This window comes from Camelus dromedarius, chromosome 32 (genome assembly GCF_036321535.1).
Source record: "Camelus dromedarius isolate mCamDro1 chromosome 32, mCamDro1.pat, whole genome shotgun sequence".
NCBI lineage: Eukaryota > Metazoa > Chordata > Mammalia > Artiodactyla > Camelidae > Camelus > Camelus dromedarius.
This window is the reverse complement of record NC_087467.1, coordinates 23,051,380-23,066,715: the sequence shown is the minus strand read 5'-3', so window position 1 is coordinate 23,066,715 and position 15,336 is coordinate 23,051,380. Positions and strand designations below refer to the sequence as shown.

Here is a 15,336-nt window from a genome sequence, read left to right as displayed (position 1 = left end):
TCACGCCCTGAACCCCCTCCTGCAGGAACACTTGGGCCACGCACCACAGGCCCCACGTCCCTGCCTGTCCTCTGTACTCAAGCCTCCTGGAAGCGTCCCCTCCGAGCGGCCTCCTACTCCCGTCAGCCTCCCAAAAGAGACGACGTCCCCAAGACTCCTGGTTGGTCTGTCTCAGTGAAGGCGCCGCCGGGAACCGGCCATTCGGCGGAAAACGTAGATGGAGCCCTCATGTTTCCCTCTTGTGCCCCCTCCAAGTTGGCTCAGAGCAGCTCAGGGAGGGTCCCCTGGGCAGTGTCTGAGCCCCTGCCTCCTGGAGCCATCTTCCAAAGCCCCCAGGCCGGCGCCCAACCCAGGTTCCCAACTGTCCCCAGCAGGTCGGGTTCACCTGGCGCTGCAGAAGGCGCCCCGCTAGGTCCTCGCACCACATCCGGGTCTGAACTGTGTCGTCTTCAAGGGCACTTGAAGACGACACAGTTCTGCCAACGAGGAAAAACAAGCGAAAAGCAAGAAACACTGCACGTCCCCCCGCCAGGCGAGGTCAGCCCCAAAGGGGGCAGGGCGCTGGGCCGGCCGGCCCGGAAGCACTTCCCAGAGGCACCATGTGCCCCAAGACTTGGCTTCAGTGAAGTGGACCTCGTCGTAATGGCCCCCCTGGCACGGAGAACGCAGGAGTCAGCGCCTTAGTCTCACTAGACCCTCGGGCCAGAGGCTATCAGCACGGACGTGCAGAGCAGGCACTCCCGTCTCTGCGGGATGCACTCCGGCTGGCGTGTCCTGGGCGGTCACGCTGTGGGGTCAGAGCAGTGCCCCGTGTTCCAGGGTCACGGCAGATCGACACACTGCTGTCACCAGCGCCATCACTCAGCAGGGCCCCTACCTCTGGGCCATCATTTCTGTCTCACAGGTTGTGGAATTCATGCTCTCTGTGAGCAGAGGCGTCCAGACACAAGTGATCTGAAACATGTCTGTGCACACGATGAGGGGACAGTGTCATTTTCTGGTTGCTGCTTCCACCCTGCCCACCGCTGTTCCCTGGAGAGACCCACACGTGAGCAGGCAAAGCCCTGTGTTTGGGGAACTCGGGGCAGAGAAAGCCTGGGGCACCATCAGGGTCCAGAGGGCAGACCGGACACAGTGGGACCGCTCCTGGCTCCAGGCCCCGTCCCTCCTCCTGTGGGGAACCGCCCCCCGTCACCACTCCCCTCTGAGGGGTTTCGGATCGTTTGGATCAGGTGACCCTGGCTGGCGCGGCTAGATGAAGAATGTCGTGGCGACAGTGTCAGAGGGGGCAAGCCTGGCCGGGCAGCGGGGCTGTCGGACCCCTGAGGCCGGACCTCACCCGGCAGAGGTGAGGCATTAGCTTTGCCAGTTTTCTGAGCCAAAGACAAGGAATTAAATCTGTCTTCAGTGTCTTCTGCAGCTGTGTGATTCTCCTCCGCTGCAGCAGCCTGAGATCATGTTTTAAAGCAAGCGGACCACAGACACACGTAAGAACCAGATGCCAGAGTGTGAGCCGGCGGGAGGCCCAGGAGGCAGCGAGAAGACATCACTGAGCTCAAGGGTGGGCGTGGCCACGGTGAAACTGGCCCCAGGACACTGGGGAGGGCCGTGGAATCTTCCTTTTCAGACTGATTTTCAGCGGGAGGCTGGCTGGAGGAAGTCGCTGGCCCAGGGGAAGAAGGGAGGCCGACGTCTTGCGTGTGCCAGAGCACAGCCTGCGGCCGGCGGGTCCCTCATGACTTGCAGGGCCATGCGGTCTGTCAGTCCATCAGCAAACATGTGGGCCGCGGTCTCCGGGCTCCCCCAGCAGCTCCCACGATGCTCCTGTCCACACGGCTCTCGTACTGTTGGGCGTCTCTGGTGAGAATCACTCAAGGTAATCGTACCAAGGCCTGGCGTCTCTTAGCACCGACCGTTCACGCCTAGGTCCCCCACTCTTTACCAGGCAGCATGCGTCATGACCACGGAGGGCCTGGGGCAGGACTTGGGACATGCACCACCTTCTGAGGCATGAAGATGCCTCCCTGGTCTGTGGGGAAGGGCATGGAGTTACATTCCCTGAATCCAATTCTCTCCGTGCGGGAAGGCGGCTCCTGGGGTGAGCACCCCGCAGCTCCTTCGGGGCGGGGAGGGGGGTAACTCACTGACCTGGACAGACACCCTCACGGAGGTGCTGGGACGCCTACACAAAACCCACAACACAGACAGAAAACAACACAGACTAAATTCAGGGCCGCTTCCCACAGCCTCCGGACACACAGAGGGAAGTGGGATTCAGAGCTTGGGGACAAATGGGGATAAAACATCCTGCTTTGTTTTTTCCCTCAAGGTTGTAACAAATCTTCCTTGTGAGTCAGACGGCCAGGTGTGCCCAGGCCTTTTCTTCCTGGCCAGTCTGTTTCCTCCGTGACAAGGTCAGGCTCACCTTCAGTCCACTAGGGAGCCAGCAGCTGGGCCACACTGGCTTGTGGCCCAAGTTCTGGGGCACTGACTCCTGCGCTGGGGGGAGGCACCCGTGTCCCCAGGGCTTTGTCAGCCGTGGGCCTGACGCACCCCTTGTGGGGCCCGCCGCGCGGGGTCGCCAGTCTCCCAAGGGGGCTTCGGAGGCTGAGGCTCACCTGTGTGAGGCGCGTCATCCTGGGATTTGCCATGGTATGTGCCATGAGTACTTACACCACGTTGGGCAAGCAGAGACCACGCCCCAGTCCCTCAACAGTGGAGCCAAACCCCCAGCATGCGGAGTGTGCTGTTGGAAGTCCACCTATCGGAGTGATCTGACTGATGAAGCCCTGGTGACACCCTCACGCCGAGCCCTGCAGCCCCACAGTGAGCCGGGGCCTTGACCTGGACCCCAGGACCCCAGGACCCTCACGGCACAGCCCTCCTCCCTCTTGTTGCAGCCGCCTGGATGACACACCAACTTGACAACGGAAAGGCCTCCTCAGCGCAAAACAGCCGCACTTCCTCCAGCCAGCACCCCCAGGGAGTAAAACTGCCCTGAACACCAAGGGGGTCTGGGGCGCCACCCTCCCCACAGGTGAACGCCGGCCCTCAGCATGGGCGGTGTCACTGCTGAGAAAATCCGCGCACACACGGACCCGCGTGGCTCAGACCTGTGTTGTTCGAGGCTCAGCTTCCAACACTGCTATTTATTTTAGATTTTTAGAAGTCAGAAAACCATAAAGGTTTCAGAGCTCTTGTAGCTGTTGTAATAGATGCCGGGGTCCTGACTTTATGCCCAGCAGGGAAACAGGACGTGACAGTCATTGGATCAGAAGGGCTGTCACCAGCTGCACACACAGCTGCACACATACACATGTGCACACACACACACACAGACATACATATACACACACACATATACACACACAGACACATAACACAGACACAAAGACACATACACACATGCACATATACATACATACACACATACACACACAAGACACACACAGACACACACAGACTCATACAGACATGCAGACACATACACACGTGCACACATACATACACACATACATACATACATATATATACACACAGATACACACACAGACACAAACACACAAAGAAAGAAGTGGCAGGAAGAAGGGGTCAGTGTGGGCCCCTGCCCTCCCCTCCCCATGGTCACTCGCAGGCGGCTGTGGAGGGAGCCCCCTCACCGGCTCAGACAGACGTGGGGCCTGACCGACACTGACACTCACCGCTGTCCACACCGGGAACCCAGTACCCGGGTTCCCTAAGGGAGGAAAGGGGCCCTCCCTGCAAGGAGCCCCAGGAACAAGGGGCCCCTCCTCGGGTCCTCGCTCGCTGGGTGCTAGGTGCCCGGGGCTGGTGATGCTGGGCTCCCAGGGAAAAGGTTAACAGGTTGCATCATAGTCTCCAGCCGGTGACCCCAAAGGGTCAGGACTTCTGCTCCAGAGAGAGGGTGGCCCTGGGGAGGACAGTGGCCTTCCCTGCACAGGCTTGACCAGGATGGGAGGACGCGACACTGACCCCTACAGGTGATGGCTCTGGCCCCGGGGGGGACAGTGACACTTAGGGACCGGTCCTCGGGGAGTGCAGGAGGGGCGCCGAGCGGGCCGTGCAGCCCCGCGGGGTCTGTGGTGACACACGAGCAGCTCGCCCACCTGTGTGAGGGGAAGCGCTGGTGCAGCTCCGAGAGGATCAGGTCCTCCACGACCTGGTCCGTCTCCGTCACCAGGTCCGCCGCGGACGTTTTCGTTGACACGCGTTTTTCCTCAGAAAGGGCTTTCCTGACAATCTGAAGAGAAAGAGGGGAGGTGAGTGAGCTGGGCTGACCCCTGAGAGGGCATGGACCGCGGGCAGGGCTGGGCCCCCTCCCCCGCGCAGGCAGACAGACAGACAGATGGCTCCCCTTGGGGACCGCGGTCCAGGGAGTCCTGGACAGTGAGACGGTCTCTCTTCGGAAGGAAGGAAACGTGGTCCTGAGGGTGGGAAGCTGCACACTGAGGCCCCAGAGGCCCTGAGAGCGGATCTGGAGATTTCGGAGTGAGACCTGCTCCTCCCTCACCTCCTACGCGAGTGTGCTGGTGAATCCAGATCATAGGTGCTCCCACCTGAAAGCCGGAGAAGCTAAACAAAATGTCTGTGGAGAACAGGAGGGCGGGGCCCTGCTCACAGGGTCGCAGGTTCAAGCCTCCGAGGGGCAGGAGCTGTTCGGGGCCCAGCGGCCCAGCAGGGCGGCCAGCATGTCCAGCCCAAACCCACCAGCTCAACGTGCCCAGAATGGGGGGCCCGAGCCCCAGGGCCTTCTGCTGACCCAACCTGGTTCTGGGGACCCTGGGACCCAAACAGGAGGTTCGGGGGGTTACTCAGTCATGGGAACGGAGCCCCAGTCCTGTTCAGGACTGTCCTGTCCCCTCTGCCCAAGTCACAGCTCCAGGCCTCCCACCGTGTTGACAGGCCCCCAAAACGACCTCTGACCTGTCCTCCAACACCAGCTGCACCCCGGGTCCTGCAGCTCTTTCAAGGCACCCCCCCCAACCTGACACTGACCTCCAACCCTGGATGAGTGCTTCCGGAGTGCCGGGAGGAGGAGGCAGGACTTCCCAGAAAAAGCAGGACACGACCCCCTATGCCGAGCCCAGACAGGCCTTGTTCGGGTTTCTCATCTTGGCTGCAAAGACAACACGCAGCTAACAGAGAACCCGGAGCGGGGTGCTGTTTGTAAACAACACAGAGGACAGGGGCACGGCAGTCGTGCGCCAGGCCGTGACCATGGACAGCCCGGCTCACTGCCCTGTGCCACCCGGGGCCTTCCTGCACCTTCCATCCGCCGCGTCCAGCTTATCGCTGCCAGGCTGGGCTCCTTCCAACACCAGTTTGCACACAGCAGCTCCCACCAAGTGACTCTCTCAGGTTCCTTGTTTACCAATTTCTAACTGACAGCCAGCAACTGTCACACCTGCCCCGACTTCAGGAACCCCTAGGATTTGAGCTGGCCTAGACCTCCCGTCCACAGGTCACATGGCGCAGCCAGAAGCGCTCGCAGAGCCCTGGCTGTGGTCTGGCTCTCCCCAGCATAAAGCACCTGGTGGCTCCTGGCCCCTCAAGGATGACATCACAGCGCCTGTGGCCCCCCCCCACAGCAGCCCCGTCCTCCTTCCGGTCACAGAGCCACGGGGGTCTGCACACGGGCCTCCTGAGCAGGCAGGTGTGGCCGCAGGACTCGGTCTGCCCAAGGGACAGGAGGGGAGCGGCACGAGCAGCCCCTGAGCCCTGCCCTTGGAGGCCGCTGTTCACACTGCCCCCCAAGCTCTTCTGCTCTGTCACCAGACGTGGTGTGGGTGTTGGGGAGAGACCAGCTCTGGTCACCTCGGAAGAGCGCTGGGTCAGAGCCACCAGGCCCCGAGCAACTACGGGGGCGGAGTGCCAGCCCACAGGCTCCACCTGGACCTGGACAGGGGAGGAAGCACCTGCCCCGATTCAGCGCCCCCCACCCGCACTCCCAGACTCCACAGGGTGGGGGCCGTCTGCACCCACGGCTGTCACATTTTCGCCAGCTCACATACGTGACACTGGATGAGGCCTTCTAATGAGCCAGACTCCCAGGGAACCGCGTGCTGCCTGTTCACAGCGCTCCACAGTTCCCACCTGCTAATACATCACAAGTGACCGCAGAGCCTCAGGCCCAGGAGAGATGGGGAGCGCTGAGGGCAGGGGTGGGCCCAGGGTGCCAGGCTCCCCGGGTCCTGGCACCAGAAGGTCTCAGACCGACCAGGGTGACAACACCCCTCTCAGCTTCCCGGCTGTCTCCTCAAACTTGCCTTCTCTGCTTCCTAACCCCACACCACCTTCCCTACGCCCCCAGAATGACTCTGAACTGCCCGGCCTCCTCCCAGGCCAAGTCCAGGGGTGACGCTGCACCCCCATCTCAGCTGCCTTCTCTGTGTCATCTGAGACCACTGCCCTCCCCAGTGCTTCTGTCAGCTGGCCCACCCGCAGGGGACGCCCGCCTGCTGCCCCTGCCTGGGTGGGGCCACGCGCCGAGGCCTCGCGCTGTCCCAGCACTGTTCACAGGGCAGCTCACTTAACCCCACGACAACTCTGAGACATCACCATTAATCCTGGGGTAACGGGCAGGGGACTAGGCACACAGAGCTCAGCAAAGCCGCCCAAGGCCACACAGCCGCGAAGCACGGCCGAAGAGGCCCAGCGCAGGCTGCAAATCTCCCAGCACGAAACGGAGCTGCAGTTACGGTGACGGAGGACTTCCGAATCCCCATCCGGCCCAGAGTTCTCCCTAAAGCCACGTCTTCACCCCCAGGTCTCCTCCAACTTAACAAGTATCACACGTGCACCCAACACACAGTCACTCATCGAGATGCACCTTGTCAGCCTCAAGCACGGCCCACCTGTGGCCTGCTCTGCCCCGAGGCCCCCTCGTGTCCCCGCCTTCTCCCACTGAGGCCTGGACTCGAAACTCCCCTTTTCTCTCCAAACCTCGGGTTCCGGGGCCGGAGCTCCCCACCTGAGGGCTCAGGAGGAGGGAGGGCCTGGAGCTCACTAGCCCCGTACCCAACTCGGGCTAAGGGTACAACTCCATCCATCCCCTCCCCACCCCCGCCCTGTCCCCAGAGGCAGTAACTCCACTGGGTGTGCCTCACGCGGGTCAGCAGTGAGCATCTCAGGCCCACAGACCCTATTCGCCCTCATGCGGCAGGTGACACCAGCCTCCCTTCTACCCTCCAGTGAAGCCCCCGCCTCTCACTGACTCACCCCCGCGAGGCCAGACAGCAGGGCTGGAGGACCCACTGTGCATGCAGGTGCCTCTGAAAAAAGGGCCCCTTTTCATTTTCGTCCAGCAGCTTCATCAGCAGACGGGGTGCAAGACACATGCCGCTGTCCTGACCACGACGAATGAGGAAAGGGCAGCTGGCCTTGCCCACCCATCAGGGGACGGCGGGCCCAGGACCCTCGGCTCATGCGTGCCAGCGGGTCTGCCCTGCGCCTGCCCTTGTCTCCCAAGTTCTGTTTTGGCTGAGGCTTCAAATGTTGGTGACAGTGTTACAACTGTGGATGCAGATGACCCCTCCCTGCAGAAGCTTGGGGTGGGGGTGTGGGGGGGCGCTGGCGAGGCTCGGACCGATCACCACGCATCAGCCTCCCCAGGTGGGACGGCAGGGGGATATTTTCTGAAGAACCGAGCGAGTGACCCAAGACCTCCACATCCTGAGAGGTGGGGATCTTCCAGAGGAGAGGCTGGGAGCTTGAACTGAGATTCACCCACGGCACAGCCCAGGGCAGACAAGCCTGCCCGCTCCCTGTCCCAGGTCCCGACTTCAGGCCCCAGCCCAGGCTGACAGCTCCCACAGCACTGTCTCCACCCTCAGCCTCTCCCATGAACGCTGCATCCAAATGCCTCCACTCAGAGATCCACAGGCAATTCAAGGTCCACAGCCCAGAACACAAGGCTCGGCTTCTACCTCCAAACCTGTTCCCCCTGCCGGTGCAGCAAATCCTTTCAACCAGTTTTTCAGGCCTGAACCTCGCAGGCACTGTGAGCTCCTCTCTCGCCCCAGGCCCCCAAAACAGCAGCAAATCTGGCAGCTCCGCCCTTGAGGTGCGTCTGCTTTACCGCCTTCGTCATTCCCTGCAGTCAGATCCACCCTCATGCCTCACTTAGACGGGTCCCTGGCCCCCACTGCGGCCGGGGTGGTCTCCCGATCGCAAAGGACCCTGCCCCAACCTCAGTCACACTCAGAGCAAAGGTTAAAGTCCTTTCCAGAATTACTCAACATTTGTTGAGTGAATGAATGCATTTCTAATCAGTTTTAGTGCCACCAAACGGAGGAGCTCCAGGAGGGCCAGTAAACACACAAAAAGGCACTCATGTTGTCTCAGACACGCAAACGTAAGCCACCGTGAAGCACCACCCCCACCCCCTGCGAGAAGTGCTGAAACAGGAAGACAGACACTATCAAGTCTGGTCCCAGGTGTGAGGCCACAGGAGCCACGCCTGCTGCCGGAGAAGCGTGAATCCGTGCAGCCGCCTTGGAAAACCAGCTGGCAGAACGTCACACCTGGTGACACAGCAGTTTCACTCCTGCGGTTAACCTCTCCCCAGCAGAGACCCATCCGTAGGTCCGCGAAAGACACGAGCATGGGCCACACTCTCAGTAACTCCAAACTGGACACTATCTGCAGTTTCCTCCGGAGCCGAACGAATGAGCTGTCCCACTGTCACTTGACAAAATGCTACCCAGCAGTGGCTCTCGACGGACGTGCTGCCCCTAGACCGGCAGCATCCCCTGGGCACCTGGTCCAAGTGCTCACTGCTGTCCCCTCCAGACCTAGGGAGTCTGAACTCGGCCTGCCGCGAAAGCCCTCCAGGGGCATCTGGTGCTCAGGAAGGTGTGAGGACCCCGTCTCCCCGGCCGGGAGCCCCACGAGGGTCCACACCACGGAGACCTTCACAAATTCCGTCGGGAAGTCGGAAGAGGGCTATTGGTCTGTACGCAGAAAACTAAGCAAATGAAAATACTTCTTTTTAAAACTTTCAGGAAAACACAGATTGTACAAGAAAGAGAACACATAATACAGCCGTGCTCCCCAGCCAGACGTGCACCACACGTGGTCACAGGACATGAGTGTGGACAACAGGGCGTCCAACACGGACGACCCAGGGGAGGGCTGTTGTTCGGAACACAGGTGTAACCATCAGAAACCTGAGAACAATGGCCTCTGAGGAGAAGGGTGAGGATGACAGGGGACAGGGCGCTGCTGGTTCCACAACACTCCCTCAAGCGGTATTTCACTGGTGACCGTCCCCGTGTGAGCAACAGATAAACAAGAGAATCACAAATCAAAACAGCACCTGTGGGCAATGGGGGTGCTGGGTCAGAGCCCCGCCATGTCCCCTCTGCTCTGGGCGGCCAGAGGCAGGCGGGGGGCATCCCCCCCATCATGGGGCAAGCACACTGACCAGTCCAGGGGCAAACACAGCTGGGAAGAGGCACAGGAGGGACAGAAAGGTCACATGGGAAGTCCTGTGAAGGAAGGGGCTTGGGAGCTGGGCCTAGGGGAGAGTTTGGTTTTCAGGGGGTGTGGGCCAGCAGGCAGGTGGGAACAGGCCGGGCGTGCCTAGAGAACGCCAAGGAGTTCAGTTCAGCTGCCAGAGGGTTGGCCATGCAGGGCTGTGGAGACAACAGACAGGCTTTGGGAAGCATAACCCACAAGGGTGTGTAGGCCAACCCCAGGGCCAGGAGCCTGGAGGATGAGTGCGGGGGAGTCCTGGGCCGTGTCACTAGTAAAGAGACGAGTTCACACCCAGCCACCTCCCGGCCCTTCCCTCCAGCGAGCTTCTGCTGGGAAACCTAGCACAGTTCCCTCGGTCACACAGGAGCAGCTTTTGTAAGGTCACAAAAGTTGGCTCTTCTGACTGCAGACAGGGCTGCTGTCAAGTTCCACTGTGACCTCCCCTCCACCATATTCTGCGTCAGGGGGCACTGGAATGGCAGGGGGATTCGGGGCTAAAAGGAAGAAAAGCGGAGGTGAATTTCCGCTGGGTTTTGCGGGACAGACTCGTGGGGTGTGCAGTCATGTTTGTACGTCACTGTCAGCCATCCTCCGTACGAATGGCTTCCAGAAACGCCAGTACCGTGCATGCAGGCAGACTTGGCAAGGTGACACGAATGCAGGAGCAGAGGAGCAAGCGGGCGTGTGCAGGGGCAGCTGGCACGTGGGATCATGGAAAGAAACAGGCTTCAACTGCCCAGGGCCAGAAGCTAACCTGGACAATTCTTTCCCACCTCATGACTGATATGCGAAAAACCCCGACAGGATTCTCACATTTGATGGCAATCCTAAAAATGTACACGACCCTACCAATCACAAGTGTGAAGCCTAACTGAACTTCCCTATCAGTAAGCCATTAGCCATCCTACAGGAAAGCCTGAATTTCTCTTTCTAGTCTCTCTATAGAAAACACTACAAAATCATTGTCACCCAAAGACACAAAGAGAGAAAGCCAAAAATGTGGAAAAAATTATTAGAGAAGATTGAGAAGTGCTTAAAAATTATTTTATGTATTTTGCTCTATTTGTTAGCACCTAAAAATGTATACTGTTGTGATCTTATTCTAAATAAACAATTTTTATATCTAGTGTTGAATTTGTAATTTTGTGGGGTTTTTTTCTTAAAGAGGGTCCCTACATTTTCTAAACCTCAGGCTCAACAAAACCTGGACCTACCCCTGCAGGTTAATTTAAAAAGCATAGTTTCCTGGGGCGGGGGGAAGGGATAGACTGGGAGTTCAAAATTTGTAGATACTGACAGGCATATGTAGAATAGATAAACAAGATTATACTGTATAGCACAGAGAAATATATACAAGATCTTGTGGTAGCTCACGGTGAAAAAAAATGTGACAATGAATATATGTATGTTCATGTATAACTGAAAAATTGTGCTCTACACTGGGATTTGACGCAACATCGTAAAATGACTATAACTCAATAAAAAAAGTTTAAAAAAAGCATAGTTTTCTAAGGTAGTTTTGTTTCACATCACAGAAAAGATGATAAACACTCATTTCAATGAATATTGCTCTTTGTATGGGTGGTGGTGATGGAGTGGGCTGACCTCACCCCCTACAAAGCCCAGGAACAAGGGAGGGGCTCCTGCAGTGGTCTGGGTGGTCGGCACTGGACTGGACAGATGCCTCCCAGAGGCACAGAGGCGTCTCTGGAGCAGCTGAGAGCAGCAAACTTACTAAAATAGGACAGGGCGGGTGGGCACGCCAGGACGCAGGGTATACCCTGTACTCCTCTGGCTAAGAGGAGGATTCCCCACTCACCCGCCTTCATTCCTCTCGGGGCGATCTGGCCAGGATTCCTCCAGTCAGCACCCTGTCACCGTGAGACCATCTCTAAGACAATCTGTCCCTCTTTACACAGGCTGGGACGCCCCAGCCACAGACCGTTCTGGCCGCCCTCCCTGCCAGTGCCCAGCAGGCAGGAAGCATCAGCATTAATGCCCAAGAGGGAACCTGGAGTCCTGGGCTCCCTGACCAGACCCTTCATGGCAGAATCCTTGTTTCACCCTTCCCCAACTCTCAAAAAAAGCTGCTTTTGTTGTTGCTGGCAAACTGCAAAAGCATAAGAGATCCTTAAATAAGTCACAATTCCTAAGACCCTTAGAATCGTGGCTGCTATGAGGCAAATTTTATGTAAGCATTTGCAAATACGTTTTTTAAAAGTTTCAAAAACTCTTCTGTTTCCTCAAGGATCTAAATTTGAAAAGCCACAGAAAACCATAACAACTCACCAGAGTTTACATAGTAGTGTCTGAATCCTAAATAGGCTTCTCTTAAAAAGTTTTACGGTGGAACCTAAAAGTTCCCAAATGCCCCGAGGACGCTCACTCTGGGGAGGAAGTGAGGGACTGGGGAGGGGGGACGGCAAGTGCGCCCGCTGCACGGTGGACCCGCTTTCCAGGAAGACCGTGTGCCCTGCAGCTGCAGGCTTCGTCAGTGTAGCGGGCAAGGTTGGGGTCCTCCGCTTTCCCAGGGATCAAGTCTCTCAACGCCCCCTCGCCCCCTTTTAAGTCGTGCGTTCCTTACGGTCTGTCCCGGGTCTTTCAAACGGCAGTGGGCGGGTGCGCCAACACCGACGGTGTCCGCTCGTGTTGAAGGCTAACTTTTCAGGGGCTTAGCGGGTTCACAGCGAGGTACCGCCGACTCCCCGTGCCCGTGGGGACTCACTTCTAATGCAGGACTGGTGACAGCCTGGTGTTAACCTGTGGAGCGCTTTCTGACTGAAAAGGAGCTGCTGTTCGGGGGCAGGAAGCCCGACTGCGGGCAGCGCTCCCCCTCCGGTCCGCCCTCCGGCTCCGGGTCGCCAGGGCGCAGCCCTGCGCCTTCCCGCCAGGCGGGAGCCGGCCGCCCCTCCGCCCGCCTCCCCCGAGCCCAGGCCGTCCCGGGAGGGCGGCGCCCCCATTCGCCGCCGCACGTGGCCTGCGGAGCCCCAGGTGTCAGGCACCGAGGAAACAGGGGAACAAAACACACGAAAGGGAGAAGAGAGGGGCTGCCCTCCGCCGGTTTCGTCAGCTCGGCGGCCGGACCTTCATCCTTCCGGTGAGGGAGCAGTTCCTCTAACGCGGAGTGGAACCCACTACACTCGGGACGCGGAAAGACAGGCCATAGCCCCGACGTCCACGCGGCGGAGTTCGAACCCGCGGCAGTCCTGCCCATTGGATCAACTCCAAGGCAACCCTCGGGCCCTGACGTGCCCGCTACCGCCAGGCCGCCCTGCGCCCTGAGCCCGCCCACGCCTCCAGCCCGAGAGACCCAGGGCGCCCGTCCAGGTGCGGGGGCGGTAGGTGTGTAGGTGTGCGGGAGGCCGCACGGAAGCCCTCGGAGTTCGGCCGCGGGGTCTCCCTCCGCCCACGCCCTGCGCCCGCTCTGCCCCCAGTCCGAGTGCGGGCGCCGTGCGCCCCGGGCCGCGCTCACCTGTCCCGCCCGCAGCGCCAGCTGCACGGCCGCCTCGAAGCACTCCTCCCAAGGGTCCCCGGCCTGCGCCTCCCGGTCCTCGCCGCTCGGCTTCATCGCAGCCTCCGGGCGCGCCAGCGCTCCCACATCCAACACCAGGCTCCGCTCTCGCCCCGCGCCTCCCGTGGCTCCGCGCCCGGACCGCGCCCGCCGGCAGTTGTGCGGTCCGGCGGTGGCAGCGAGCGGGCGGGGAGCGGGCGGGGAGCGGGCGGGGCCCAGGCAGCCCGGCCCCGCCCCTCCCAGTGCCTGGCCCCGCCCTCCTCCCCGAACCCCGCCCCGCGCCGTCGAGCCCCGCTCCTTTCCGCGGTGCGTGTCTCCCCACGCCCGGCCCGCGGCGGGCCCCGCCCCCGCGGCCCCGGGCCCCGCCCTCCTCCTCGAGCCCCGCCCGGGCCCCGCCGCCCCGGACGCGCGGGGTACCGAGGGTAGGAAGCGCAGGAAGCGGCGGGGCTCGCCCGGCGGGAGAGGGGCTGGGCCTGGAATCCCCGCGGAGCACAGCACCGGTCTCGGGGGGTGTGGGCGCGAGCGGGAGCGGCCCCCGACCCCGCGCAGACCCTGCGGGGCAGCCTTGGCTCCCGCGTGGGCTGGCCCCCCGGGCCGCTGCAGCCGTGGGGCGGCCTCCAGCGACCCCGGCCACGGGCCCCGCCCACCACCAGTCCCGGTCGCCTCCGGGAGTTTGAGGTCGTGAGCTGCGGCCTGCCCGCTGGACAGGGGCTGACCCACGTGGAGCGGCCCTGCAGCCCCGGGTCTGGGAGAGCCTCGGGAGCGGTGCACGCACCCCAACAGCGGCCTGTTTACACGGCAGCCTTCGTCCGTGACCCCCACCCCCCTTGTAGGGAAGCTTTGGGTGTACGTGCCAGCCAGATGAAAATTACGAACCACAAGCGGGGATTAGGGGGCCAGAGCGGGCCAGGGCTGTGGTCTCGCGTCCTGCCTCCTCGCCTTACTCGTCCAGCCTGCTCGCCCTACACGTGGGAGAACTAAACGGCGAATTGCCTCGGGTGCCCCCACTCACCGCCCCGGAATCTGGGGCAGCTGAGGGCAGGTTTCCTTCCTGTTCACGTTTTTCATGATTTTCAAGCAGGGAGTTGGTTTCTGAAAACGCTTGAGACTGCTCTGAATGCTGCATTTCAGAATTAGATGTATTCCACTGTTGATCTTCCTGGCAGGTTATCATTAGAGATAGGTCGCAACACTTGACAGAACTGGGAAATTAAGACATGTCTCTCTGGCCTCTTCTCAGCTCGCTTTCTGAACACTTCCCCTCCACTCCCTGTTGGGGACAGCTAGAGAAGTTGCCTCTGTAACTTTCTTACCTAACTTCCAAATCTCTTAAGACAGAATCACGTAGTTTTAACCACTAACTTCTGGTTTACCTAGTGTGAAGTCTGCAGCCCCCAGATTGTCCTGAGTTAAAATATTGGCCTCATTCTCTCCCCGCTGTGTGCATTTGAGCAAGCTACAAGTAGCCCCTTTTGCCTCAGTTCCCTCAGCTGTAAAAGGGCTCTGTAACTAGCATGTGGGTTCATATACACATGCTTGGCCTGTGCGTTTGCTGCCATTATCAGAGACGTGCCCACCAGTGCACCCTTCCGGGAACAGGTGCTAAATGAATACCAGTTAACCACTGAATACCAAAAATCAGCCTTTTCTAGTGGATTATCCAAATCTCCCCCCGCGCTAGTGGTGACTCTCCGTGGAAACGGCAGATAGCTCTTCACTGTAAGGCCCTGTGCACTGGTCCGCTGGCTGCCTCTCTCCCTGGGGAACCGCAGTAAGTTTGGTAGCCCCGAGAGCACTGGACTTGGCCTGAAGAACAACTTCCTAACTGCCCCCTCCCACCCCCACCCGAGGGTGCAGGCTGGGTGGCGCTCTGGTCACCAGGGAGCAGCATGCACGTGCCCTCCTGGGGACAGAGGAGGGGCACAGACGGTCTCCTTTGCTCCTCCCCCTCTTGTCCTTGGTAATCTGGGGCTTTCCCCCCTCGTGTCCTCTCTGGGACAAGGCAGAGTCTAACGAAACAAAACGCCAAACGAAGTTTCTGTTTCTCCTACCTCTGCCTTAGCTTCCCTGATTACTTTGAAACCTGACCCTGTTCCCCAGGGCCAAGACGGCTGATCTGGGCGTTGGGCGAGTGTGCTGTTTGCTTCCTCTCATCTGAACCCCAGTCGTGGGCCTGGGACGATGTCTGGTCATTCTTAGCCTCATGTGTGGAAAGCTGGCGTGTGTGACCTGAACTGTGTGTGAATGCCCCGGGAAGGTGGCTGTATGTGGCCTTTAGAGGGTGACAAAGTTAAAGTGGGCTGTTAGGGTGGGCCTGGTGTCCTTAC

General features: G+C 59.9%; 1 protein-coding gene across 3 annotated transcripts in view; it reads right to left on the bottom strand.

Moving 5' to 3' along the window:
• IMPA2 (inositol monophosphatase 2) overlaps window positions 1–13,193 on the bottom strand; it is a 30,092-nt gene extending 16,899 nt beyond the window's left edge. For 2 of the 3 annotated variants that reach the window (XM_064481640.1, XM_064481641.1), the window contains exons 1-2: window positions 12,971–13,193; window positions 4,128–4,261 (exon numbers count right to left, since the gene is read on the bottom strand). In XM_064481640.1, the coding sequence (XP_064337710.1) occupies window positions 4,128–4,261; window positions 12,971–13,066 (230 nt within the window). In that variant the 5' untranslated portion in view covers window positions 13,067–13,193. The remainder of the gene's footprint in view (window positions 1–4,127; window positions 4,262–12,970) is intronic. The other variant, XM_031439237.2, reaches the window with a different exon arrangement.
• Window positions 13,194–15,336: the final 2,143 nt, after the last annotated feature.